Genomic DNA, 12851 nt, shown 5'->3' on the forward strand with positions numbered 1-12851 from the left:
ATAGTACTCATCTTAATGTGGTAACTAAGACAATATTACAAATACTGATTTTAAAATCTTTTAGTTTAGTTTTTATTTTGTAATAAAATGATAAAAAAATGCATTTAGTTTAAGTTATAATGAACGGGCTCAGTGAAGTAACTTAAATATTAATGATTTCCCCTAAGATAAAGATCAATCTGGTATTCATCAAATTTGATCTGGTTTCAACAATAAGAAAAGCTATGACAAGAAGTAGAAACACCCTCTTTTCTACAAAACACAGCTACGTTTAATCTTTTGTTTGTTTTTTAGTGGGTGCCTGTGTGTAGAAACAAACCTGCTTGCAGAACTAAACCACATTGATTTTATGGATAGAAAAAAAAAACGTTTAATGTAAAAAAAAAAATGTTGAAATCCCAAAACTGCATGGAGCAGCTCCATGTTCGCATGTCGGCGGTCTGAGTGCTGCTCTGTGGACACGCCCCCAATCAGGCTGATTATTTTCCTGCTGACAAGAAGCACATGACCACACCAGGCGTGTTTACACCTGCAGGTACACGCTCACACGGAGACTGTGCCATTGTCAGTCTGTCAAACCAAGACGAGACCTGACCCTGTGATACATTGAAACGTTACTGTTCGGCCGGGACGCTCTCTGGTAGGTGGTGAGTGAAGAGTTAGCCTCATTAGCTCCGGTCTTGTTTTGGTGCTGGTTGTTGTGGAGGTTAGCGGCACTTCCGTAGCAGTGGCTGCTAAAGTTAGCATGCTAACGTGTCTCAGTGGGTTTGGTGACTGCTGCACCTTAACCACCAGGTTTACCGATTCTGAAAAGATAATAGCAGCACCGAACGCCGCTACTCTGCCCGTTTTAGTTGGATGTCACCACAAACTATTTCTGCCTTTAATGTTATTAGATTATTATTATTATTAGATTTTATTCAGCCTCGGTAAAAAGGTAAATGCGTTTTTCCTAGGAGGAGTAGACAAACAAGTGTGACAGCTATGATTGACCAATTGATAGGCATTTTGTAACAGCTTTTGACTAGTTCTCAGTAATCATGTATATTAATAGTTTTGTTTTAATGTTTTTTTTAAAGCCACCAAACAGTTTAGGAAGTGTAGAACACCCCCTGTCAGAAGATTCTTTGTATGATTAATTTGCAGCAACTGTAAAAACTTTTGTTCAGGTTGAGTTCCTACTTTAAAACACAACATACTCCATGTTGATGCATCTTAACACAACCAATACACAACACTTTATACTAGCTGTGATATTTACAATATATATATTTGGAAACATGTCTTATGAAATACTGGAATAAATTTGTTTGAAAAACAAAATCAACACACATGGCTCACTTTGCAAAAATAAATAAAATAAAATAAAGAGAGGTTTGGTGGACCTCTACTTATTAATGTTTTTTGCACTCATGGAAATACTGATTCACATTTAACTCTGTTTCCCAGCTCCAGGGAGCCTCTGATAATCTGCCCTCAGGAGAAAAGTTGAATCTTTGCTCCAGGACGCAGCCATGGATGACACAGACGTAGAACGTGAGTTTTTCTCTCCTTTCAAAGGCTTGTTACATAAAAACATTTTTCTCCAGACCTCTGACATTTCTTATGTGTTCTTCCTTCCCCTCCTTTAGAGGTGACACTGGCTCTACTAGATGCAGCCAATGATAAAGACTCAGACGTCCAGGAGCAGGTCAGAAAGTCCATGCTGACTCTGGGAAAGCAGCAGCCAGACCGAGTGCTGGCAATGTGTCAGGATTACCTCATGAAGAATCCTAAGGTGAAAATTGTGCATCCTACAAAGTAGGATACTCTTTTAAACTTTAGCTTTACAGAAAAGGTTTTTTTAAATTTTTTTTAGATCTGTGCAGGTACCTCTGCACAGATCGAAACAGTGTTTCATTGCATTTGGCAATTAAATGTAGAGCAACTCTGCTTATGTTTTCATTCATAGCCTGGCAGTGAATTATCTATTATTAATGTTTCAGAAGTCCTACTGTAGACTTTATTTCGCAGAAGTCAAAACCAATCCTAAGCCCTGCTCCAGAAATAACTGTTTAATAAAATAAAGACAAAATAACACTAGGATAAAAAATATTTATTAAAAATTAGAACTAGGTAATTAATTTAGTTGATGACATTATTATTATTATTATTATTACTACTATTATTATTATTATTATTGACAACTTGGGATTAATCCACAATTACAAAAAACAAGGTTCGCTGCTTTCATTTTAGCTTTTGAATGAATCTTAGATTTGAAAATCCTCATTTGTGTAAAATGCATGTATTTAAGAACAATATTTATATTATTATACAGCGGGTAAAATAAGTTTTGAACATGTCACCATTTTTCTCAGTAAATATATTACTAGAGGTGTTAATGACATGAAATTTTCACCAGATGTCGGTAACAACCCAAGTGATCCATACATACAAAGAAATCAAACCATAAATGTCCAGAAATGAAGTTATTTGTAATAATGTGGAATGGCACAGGGAAAAAGTATTGAACACATGAAGAAAGGGAGGTGTAAAAAGGCATGGAAAGCCAAGACACCATGGCCAGGTATCACACAAGAACCATCTGATGATGGGTAAAAGTAAAGAGCTCTCTCAAGACCTTCACAACCTTATTGTTGCAAAGCATAATGATGGCATCGGTTACAGAAGAATGTCTAAACTTCTGAAGGTTCCAGTGAGCACTGTTGGGGCCATAATTCAGAAGTGGAAAGAACATTATTTCACCATAAACCGACCACGACCAGGTGCTCCTCACAAGATTTCTGACAGAGGAGTGAAAAGAATTATCAGAAGAGTTGTCCAAGAGCCAAGGACCACTTGTGGAGAGCTTCAGAAAGACCTGGAATTAGCAGGTACGATTGTTTCAAAGAAAACAATAAGTAATGCACTGAACCACCATGGCCTGTATGCACGCTCACCATGCAAGACTCCACTGCTGAAGAAACAGCATGTTGAAGCTCCTTTAAAGTTTGCTGCACAACATTTAAACAAGCCTGTGTAATACTGGGAGAATATAGTCTGGTCAGATGAGACCAACATTGAACTGTTTGGATGCCAGAATACACATCATGTTTGGAGGTCAAATGGCGCTGCACATCAGCCCCAAAACACCATACCAACAGTGAAGTTTGGAGGTGGGAACATCATGGTGTGGGGCTGTTTTTCAGCATATGGTACTGGCAAACTTCAAATAATTGAAGGAAGGATGAGTGGAAAAATGTACAGAGACATTCTTGATAAAAATCTGCTTCCATCTACCAGGATGATGAAGATGAAACGTGGCTGGACATTTCAGCAAGACAATGAGCCCAAACACAAAGTCAAGGAAACTCTCATTTGGTTTCAGAGAAAGAAACTAAAGCTGCTGGAATGGCCCAGCCAATCACCTGACCTGAATCCAACAGAAAATCTATGGAAAGAACTAAAGATCAGAGTTCATAGAAGAGGTCCACGAAACCTTCAAGATTTGAAGACTGTTTGTGTGGAAGAATGGGCCAAAATCACACCTGAGCAATGCATGCCACTAGTTTCTCCATACAGGAGGCGTCTTGAAGCTGTCATTGACAACAAAGGCTTTTGTACAAAGTATTAGATAAATTTCAGTAAGTGTGTTCAATACTTTTTCCCTGTGCCATTCCACATTATTACAAATAACTTCATTTCTGGGCATTTATGGTTTGATTTCTTTGTATGTATGGATCACTTGGGTTGTTACCAACATCTGTTGAAAATTTCATGTCATTAGCACCTTTAGTAATGTATTTACTGAGAAAAATGTTGACGTGTTCAATACTTTACCCGCTGTATGTAATTATCTCTTAAACTAGAAGACTTCAAGGTTGTTCATTTTTAGCTGCTCTTCAACCATCCTCCTTGAGAAATAATTACTTTATCTCAGATCAGATAACATGACAATGATGGGAATGAACATTTAGTTGTTCATTTAGTGTTGTCTAATTTTTTTTGTCTTTAGTAGTATTTAGTCACGTTCACTAAACATTTAACGTTCAGGGAACCTGTTCACAACCTGAGGTCTTTCATAATACAGAGAAGTCCCAGAGTCACACAACAGGAAAATGTATTGATCTAACTCACGATGACTCAACATTGTTTACTTTTGCTGCATCTGTCCTCACGGTATTGCACTTTCAAGAAGGCAGTCATGTGCAAGTCACTCTAACCTTTTGGGGAACTAACTTCTAAGCAGTAATTTTTATTTTTATTTTTTTTTGGCGATGATCAGCAGATTAAGGGGTTCTGATGTGTACTTTGTACATGATGCAGTTTGAATAAGGAAGTGAAACTGTTTCAGACATCTGCTTCAGGAGCAACAGCAGGAAAAATCAGTCACCATCGAAACGAAATCATGAAATTAGTTGATCTGTTGAATTTATAGTTTAATTCATCTGAGTTAAACTATTCATTTAAATGAGCTTTTTGTTTGCTTTTGTACAAATTGTAAATGTTAATCCCAAATAGACCCTTCAGTCAGATTTAACATGCAGTAATTTCTAATAAAATCTCAATATATGTTTGTGTTTTCTGTTTGGCGAGCTGCCGGCTGCTCCACTTGTGTTGTGTGACGAGTTAAAGGCAGAGATCAGGTTGTGTCATTGAGTCCACACTACAGATATCACCTCAGGAAGTTTATCTGTAAAAATCTACAAATTTCTCCAAACTTCTAACTTTCTTTTAATCCCAAACACTAAAACTGTCCAAAGAGGCAGCTGAAAATTTTGAATGTGTACAAAATATCCAGAAATATTGTTAAAAACAAATTTGCTTTTTACAGCAGAATTTATTTGAAACCATTTTAAAATAGTCACATACTTTGAATACCTTGATTTTTTTTTAAATTATTAAAACACTAGCTATTCCCTGCAGATGTAATGCTTTGCAATGAGTCTCTTAAACAGATTCATTATTATGAATCAAACTTTATGAACAAACTAGTGAATAAAAAAAAGATAATTGAGCTACAGGTGAGAGAAAAAGATTTGAAGGTTTGTGTCTTCGTGTATTATAATTCAACAAGCTTTGGGTGGAAATAATTTCTCATTTTAGTTGTATTTAACACTTTATACAAAGATCATACACTGCATCATCAGTTATGAACTGGCTTACATTAAAGGTGATTCAGAGTTGAAGAGTTTAGAACTTTTTAAGACATCGTCTGACGGTATTTTATTTTATTTTTTAAATATTTGCCGCATTTGAGTCTCCGGCTCTTTGGTGTAATAAAAACTGACTATAATCTGCTGCTACAAACATCCTGATGTCTAGTTTCTGAACAGAAATATAATCAACCAAACATTGTCTAATAATAATAATTGTATTGCAACAAAACAAATTTGCATGTAGTTGGTTGTAAATTAATGGCTTAGAAAACAGCTGAATAAGGACATGGACCATAGTTTTAATTTTTGTTTAGAACAAGTTTAAACATTTACAACTTTAAAACAAAAACCTATATCTTTTCAGTAAAAAAAACCAAACTATTTCTTTTATATTTACTTGTAATTCCTCACATTTTAAAGCTGGTCTTTTTTCAGTCTTGTTTTGAAACTCTCATATTCTCCTCTTCATCGTCTCACCCTCCTGTAGTTGGTCGTGACTCACAGAATTGTGATCCTTCAGACCATTGAGCTGATCGTTGGCTGCAGTATAGATGATCTGAGCGCTCCCAGAATAAAAAGCCTCCTCTCTCTGGCCTCAGATGAGATGACTCGGTCAAAGGTAAATCACTGGCTCTTTGCTTTTAACTTACTTTGTTTACATGACATCCAAAAATGTCGTTTGGATTTCATTGTGTATTTCAAATATTGTAATTCGTAACATTTCCAGCTCCAACATGTTTTATTGTTGTTCTGTTCTGGTTGACTCAGGAGGTCATTCCTAACTGGCAGAAGGCAGCCAGTAACATCTTGGTTGCTGTAGGAAACAAATACATCAATGAAATCATGGAGGAGATCCTGAGCAAGTTCCAGCCAGGGGTCCTGCCTCACTTCTTTGTGGTTCAAACACTAGCCAACCTCTCCGACTCAAATGGTATGAAAACCATCACTAACAAGCTAAAGGAAAGAAACCTGCAGTTATATCTATAAGACAAAGGACACACATTCAACACGGTCATGTCATGACAGTGAAGTTAGAAGTTTGTTGTAACCGTTGAGTAAAACAGGAACCTGTTAAACCTGCTCACAGGTCAAAGATTTTATTTACTTTGAAGCAATCAACGGCTTTTAAAGATTAGAAGTGGGTTTTGCCCTAAATGTGAAGTTATTTTTGATTAATCAGAAGTTAAACTTGTTTGTAGTCCAAAATCACTTTACTTATTTAAATGAAAGTTAGCATTTTCTAAACTGATGTAACTCTCAGAAGTGCTTTAACTACTTGAGTTAAATAAACTGATCAGCAGGCATCAGCAAATAGATTAAACTAAATTGTAACCACGCTGCGGGAAAGTTGGCAATGCAAGCCTAGAAAGGTTTGTTTGAGCTGTTTTTCCCTGAAGTGTACTTTGCCTGAATGTTCAAAGTAATAATGTGAATTAGGATGATTTATAAACTCTGTTTGTATAAACCTTCTGCTATAAAGACTCACTGAAGAGGCATCAAGAGTTTATAAAGAACAAGGAGATTAATGGTTTGCTGGTTGTGCTTTTCTGGCTCAAAGAGGATGTTTTAAGCATTGAAGTACCACTAATCTGTTCTCTTGCCCTTTAGTTTATGGGATGGTACCATTTCTAAATGCTATACTGGGCACCATGTTGCCGATGCTGACCTTGGCCAAACAGGACAACATGAAGTGGGTCTTTTCATCTGGTACGAATCTCAAAAAAGTATTTTATCACCACCTTTTCTGAAATGCATATTTTTGTACCTTGTCTGTTTTTTGTTTAATCTTAAAGAGTGTAAGTTATTGGATAAACATGGATAAAACAAAAGTACACTGATATCATTTTAAATTTATCTCCCCTTTCATTCCTTCTCTCCTTCCAGCTTTGTGTCATTTCAGTGACAGCATCTTGGAATATTTGGCCAATCTGGACAAAGCACCAGATCCCACTGTCAGAAAAGACACATTTTCCAATGAAATATATTCTGCTTTTGATATCCTCTTCAATAACTGGCTACAAAGCAGAGAGTCCAAGGTAATGTCGTTTTAGTCCACCGAGTTCCAAAACCATCATGCTCCACCCACAGCATGAACAAACTACCTAAAAAACAGTTTGTTGCTTGTTGAAATGTAGTTTTTAGGAGTTTAAAGGTGAGAATTTATGTTTAAAATTTGATAAACATTTTAGTCCGCTGGAGTAACCAATTACCTACGAAACAATGTCATACGTTTGTATTGAGTTGACACTTAACAGCTTTTACTTGGATAATGAACACATGTTCTGTTTCATTTTAATAAATTACCATGCACTAATTTATTTTGAAATGGTTTTATCAAATAGTTTAAATTCTGTTCCCTCCTCCCCCTCTCTGATTCCCACTCTCATCTGTAAGAAGTTGGTGTTGGAGCAGTGAATCCACACCGCATCACTCAGCCTGTCTTGTCTGTCACTTCTTATCCTGCCCGTCTCTGTCTCCTTCAGCTGAGGCTGACAGTGGCTGAGGCAGTGGGCTCGATGTGTCATCTGATGCCCAGTGAAAAACTGGAAGAACAGCTCCCCAGAATCGTCCCTGCCATCATGTCCCTGTACAAGAAAAACACAGAGCACTACATCATTAGCAAAGTGGGTACAAACAGTCCAGAACAAACTAATAAATTAAAAAAAACTCTAACTCTAAAACTCTATTTCTGACCCATTTGTAAACTTCCATTTTTATCAGCTTTAATGTCTGAGCAGTGCCTTTTTTAATTTTGTAATAATTGCAGCATGATACGCTTAAAGCTTGCTTGAAGCTAATCAGTTTGTTTTTGTGTTGACCAGAGCTTGTGCCAAGTTCTGGATGCTTCTATCAACATGGGCAGCAGAGTGCTGGAAACCCAACTGGAAGGCCTTCTGTTTGCGCTGCATCAGCAGGTACGCCAAAGGACACGGTGGAATAAATACTGCAGCTTTACGCTGAGTAAACTACATGATGAGATGATGCCAAACAGAGTAATATACATTTCTTTAATTTACTGTAAAACAGCACAGATCATTTCAATGTTTTTCTAGATGTGAAATTATGGTTGACTGTCAAAGGTTGGATTTAACTTTCACCTTTTTGGAGCTGTCATTTTCATACTGAAACGAGAAGCACTCGGAGAGTGCAAACCTCTGCCAAGACCAATTTCCCCCATCCTGTAATAGAGTTAATGCGCAAAAGCAGAGATGGAAACACATTTGCCGAATAGGTTCTGACATAGCGAACATTTAAGCAGGCAGGATGCAAGGGATTTCTTCCCAGTGGAGTCCAATGTGGGGGAAAAAAGTCAGACTCGTCACCCGACGTTATTCATCGTCAAACTGGTGTCAGATTAAGCTCCTAAGTTTTCATCAGTCACATTTCACCATGTAAAACGTCTGTTTTATCCCCTTGAATGAGTTTGTAATGGTTTGACTCTCTTTATAAAGTGCTTCCTGGCTTCCCCTGTCTCCAAACTTTGAGGCCCGGCAGCTCTCTGTTTATAAACCTAGTAGTGAGAAACTGTTTTGATTGGTTGTTTCGGAAATGTGATGTGTTTGAGGAAATGTGAAAAATAGGTTTCATGGTGCAGTCAGGCACTTCCTGGTCACAAAACGTTCTGTAAATGTGCATATTATGGCAAAAATTACTCATTAAATCTGGTTTTAACATTACTTTTATAAAGTTTGAAGTCCGTGCTGTCCAATCCAGCTCACTGTTTTTACAGAAGCCCTGTGAAAGCATCACAGCTTTGCCGATCTCAGAGTGTTAAAAGAAAAAAAATTCCTGAATCCACATCGTGATCCGGAACATCACCAAAATTTAAAGGTGTGTTCCTTGGCCCAGTACCCACATGTGTTAAAAATGTCATGACAATCAGTCCACAAGTTTTTGAGTAATATTGTCCACTGACAGAACGACAGACAGACATACACGACCGAAAACATTACCTCGCCCTTGGCGGAGGTAACAATAGATTAGTGGCTAAAACATTGGATTGTTTCTTTTAGGTCATTCACTCTCATGGCTTTCCTGAAGTTGTCAAATGACTGTCACATGAACTTGTGACTTGGCTGTCAGTTTACTTAACAGTTGACGTTGCAAAAATTCATGAAAAAAAGCTTTATACCCCATAAACCTTGCAAATGATCGTAGCCATGTATTCATGCACTTGTACAAATCAATTACAGTATGTCGTCTTGTTTTAATTGTATGAAGGATCCATTTACTATAAATTAATTAAATTAATTAAAATAAAATAATAAATAAATAAAAACAATGTTTATTGATCAACATTTTAATAATGTAATTGTGCTGGAATTTGGTACAAAAGTTAAATTTCATCCGTTATGTGAAGAAAATGTATGAAGGTGAGAGTTTAGTTGAATCTGAATTAACTTTTCAACCCCTCTAAAACCAAATATAAATGCATTTAAGAATATTTTAATGCTACTGTAAACCGTACAATGTCTCCTGCAGGTGTCTACCCCTGTTCATTACAGTGACCCCCCTACTGTCAAGAACCATAATGAGGTCCTGCGCTGCTTCAGCTTGCTTGGTACAGATTACTTTTTTTACTTTTATTTGTACGTTTTTTGTTAAGTGTTAAATATATTTACAGTAAAATGAAACTGAGTGCAACAGGTTGAGTGTAAAGTAACAGACCCAGCCTGTTGGACAGTTTATCTGGATTTCTTTGGTGTCACATGTGCAGTAATGACATTATGTGTTGGACTCTGTCTCCTCCAAGATAATCATGTTAACTCTGCAAGTTGCTCCGCAGCTTCACCCTCCCATTGCTTACTGGTTTTAACCCTGTGATTTCATTTAGTTTAATATTATTTATCATCTTGCAGATCTCAGATTTTTGTTCACACTTGTTCATTTCCCCTCTTCTCTTTAGCCAACTCTTTCCCAGACCGGATGGTTATGTTTGTTCTTCAGAAGATGGAGAACAGTAATGAAAGAAGCAGGCTGGGCTCCCTGGCTGTTCTCCGTCACCTCATCAACTCCTCCAGTGAGCAAACACGATAACTGATCCAACATATACTCTTTGTAATTTATCAGTTGTCGCACTCCCGTCAGCGGTTGTGTGTGTTTTTTGTTTTGTTATTTTTTGGCTGTAAAGTACAAATACCATGTTCTGTGTGTTACAGCTTCTACAATGGAGAGCAAAAAGCTGCTTCTTCTGGCCAGCATTAGACAGCCAATGGCTGACCACAGTAACGAGGTAACACACCTTTAGAAACTGTGCTTTAACTTTACTCATTAACATGGCATTTCTTTATCAATTCATTTTTATTTATATTTCCTAGGTGAAGAAGCGTGTGGTCCAAGTAATCAGTGCCATGGCTCATCATGGTTATCTGGAACTAGAGGGAGGAGAGTTACTGGTTAGATTTATAGTTCAAAACTGTGCTTTACTTGACACCTATCAGGTAAACCATCCTTTCACTTTAAACGTCTTTATTATTCATCTGATGGTTCATTCATACAGTTAGTTTATGTACATTAGCAATGGCATATGGTTAAAAATTGTTTTGTTTTTTTTAGTTTAGGTGTATGAAACTGCAGGCTTATGTACCTGACAGTATTGAAAAAATAAATAAATGGATTCACTCTGAACTTAGTTTAGCAGCAGCTGAGATTTAAAGTTTCTATCTGCACATGTTGACTCTTCACAAGTATGCATTCTCATACACTCATATTTTTTTAATTGATAATTTAGTTGTTAATCCAGGCACTAAATGTTTTGTCCTTCTCTCCATGTTAGAGAGGTCAAAGGCCCCCTGATCAAGAAGAGGTGACTAATGAGGCATTAAGGGCAATGTGTGACAACACACTCCATCTCTTAACCACTACTGTTGGACGACTAGCTGATGTAAAGATCTGCTTGTCTGCTGGTCTCTGTGTGTGAGTTGTCGGGGGATAGTAATTGCTAACGTATTTAATATGTGTACCTTCTGTGTTTGAAGGTACTATGGCCCAAGCTGCTGTACTATCTGACCCCTTCACAGTACAGCAATGCCACCACACCTCTCTGTAAGAGCCTCATAGTGCTGGGAAACAAGAAGAAAAGCAACCAGGATCCTAGCTTCATCATCAACTTTAAACAGGAAGGTTAGTAAGATGTTTCACAGACTTAAGGCATCCATGTTAATTAAAATGTGAATCGACTGTACATGACCAGTTTAAAGTATATTTTTACATGTAAACAGCTTTAACACATTCTGGTCTTCTCTTTGTCCATCAGTTAATCTGCCGTCTCCTCAAACTCTAATGATCAGACTCCTGGTAAGAAAACTCACTTTACTTTAGTATTTGCAAGCTACTGTGAATGTGACATCACACTCAAACTGTAAAGGAGCTGTAAAGTTTTTGCATCGGGTGGATAATTAAGGCCACTTAGTTGAGCCAGTTTTTATTTTATTTTATTATTATTATTATTATTTTAGATTTCAGTCACAAACCTCTGAAGCTAAAACTGTTCCCCCCAGTTTTATGGTTTGAACAGTGTAGATGTTAGAAAGCAGAAACAAACAACACAACTTTAGTTTTACACCTTTGCTGCTGCTTTATTTAAAGATATGTTGTGTGATTTCATTTGTCGTGGTTTGTGAACAAACCGCCGTAGGTCAACGCAGCGTTCCCGTTCAACAGCAGAGGTCATGGAGCCCCGTCCTTATCGCTTCTCCAAATCCTCAGTGTCAACATTCACCCCAATGCAGAGAAAGTTTGGGAGAAAGAAATACCTCCTCTGGTTTCACTGTTAGAAGGTACAAAAAAACTCATTTCAGCTTATTCATATGAAGTGATGGTTTTTAGAGGAAGCCTGTACCGTCAGAGTTTACACTCATTGTGTTGTTGTTTGTCAGAGTCAACAGCAGAGAGTCTGGATAAAAAGGACTGGGATGAGAGGCTGCTAAATGTAAGCTTTTAGTGCTAATTTGTATTTATGTATATTCATTACAGCTTTTAGGCTGTAGAAGTTTAAACAGGAGAGAGTTTTTTTGACTGATTTTAAATTTTGTAAAAGTCTGTTTGGTCAAACATTCTGGATGTGATTCTAATTGTCCTCAGCTCTTGTCTAAAACCTTGACATCGATTCAAGATGACAAGTGGGTGTGTCAGCTGGCAGCTGAATCAACGAGATACCTCTCTACATATAACAATTCCCTAGAGGAGAAGGTAAGCGTGTTATTTATGGTTAAGATGCAATAAGTATGGTGGTCGACGGGTGTGAACGTGTTACAAAAGCACAGTAAACCATGAAACACCCTGCAAACACACGATTGTGTGTTCTGGGGTTTGCATCTTAAAGTGTATCTTACCCCGCTGTGAAAAGATAACTCCGCCCCAAGGCGAAATTTGAAAAATGCATCAAAGTGGGTAGGGGAGGGGGGTGTGGGTAGGGGAGGAGGGGTTAGAGAGCGGAGGTGTGGCCAGGACGAGAGAACGTGACAGCCTCAGCTGAGCAGTCTGCCTCACAGGACGGAGGAGTGGAGAGCTCCGCGACAGCCTGACAGAAAAAAATAAAAGCATACAGCTGCAGCTGCTCTCAAGATCACTAGTTTAAATCAGGAATAAAAGTGTTGGGTCTTGTTTRACTGAAGTTTGGTCCGTTAGGGCTGCAGCTGCCCCACTGTGTTTCTGCCTTTTTTTCCCTCCTCCCCTCCCGCTGTGCAGGACTACTGCTTTGTGTGTGTG

The 12851-nt window shown here is 37.7% G+C and overlaps 1 protein-coding gene across 3 annotated transcripts in view; it reads left to right on the forward strand.

Moving 5' to 3' along the window:
* The first annotated feature begins 507 nt into the window (after positions 1–507).
* Positions 508–12851, forward strand: part of mroh1 (maestro heat-like repeat family member 1) — a 28827-nt gene continuing 16483 nt past the window's right edge. For 2 of the 3 annotated variants that reach the window (XM_014003350.1, XM_014003352.1), the window contains exons 1-19: positions 508–640; positions 1450–1536; positions 1632–1777; positions 5629–5760; positions 5910–6072; positions 6750–6848; positions 7026–7177; positions 7625–7765; positions 7964–8056; positions 9624–9702; positions 10048–10161; positions 10301–10374; positions 10460–10582; positions 10918–11025; positions 11120–11264; positions 11398–11438; positions 11779–11920; positions 12020–12072; positions 12225–12332. In XM_014003350.1, coding sequence (XP_013858804.1) covers positions 1515–1536; positions 1632–1777; positions 5629–5760; positions 5910–6072; positions 6750–6848; positions 7026–7177; positions 7625–7765; positions 7964–8056; positions 9624–9702; positions 10048–10161; positions 10301–10374; positions 10460–10582; positions 10918–11025; positions 11120–11264; positions 11398–11438; positions 11779–11920; positions 12020–12072; positions 12225–12332 — 1935 coding nt within the window. In that variant the 5' untranslated portion in view covers positions 508–640; positions 1450–1514. Of the gene's footprint in view, positions 648–1449; positions 1537–1631; positions 1778–5628; positions 5761–5909; positions 6073–6749; positions 6849–7025; positions 7178–7624; positions 7766–7963; positions 8057–9623; positions 9703–10047; positions 10162–10300; positions 10375–10459; positions 10583–10917; positions 11026–11119; positions 11265–11397; positions 11439–11778; positions 11921–12019; positions 12073–12224; positions 12333–12851 lie in introns of all 3 variants that reach the window. The other variant, XM_014003351.1, reaches the window with a different exon arrangement.

This window comes from Austrofundulus limnaeus, unplaced genomic scaffold, assembly GCF_001266775.1.
Source record: "Austrofundulus limnaeus strain Quisiro unplaced genomic scaffold, Austrofundulus_limnaeus-1.0 Scaffold18, whole genome shotgun sequence".
Classification (NCBI taxonomy): domain Eukaryota; kingdom Metazoa; phylum Chordata; class Actinopteri; order Cyprinodontiformes; family Rivulidae; genus Austrofundulus; species Austrofundulus limnaeus.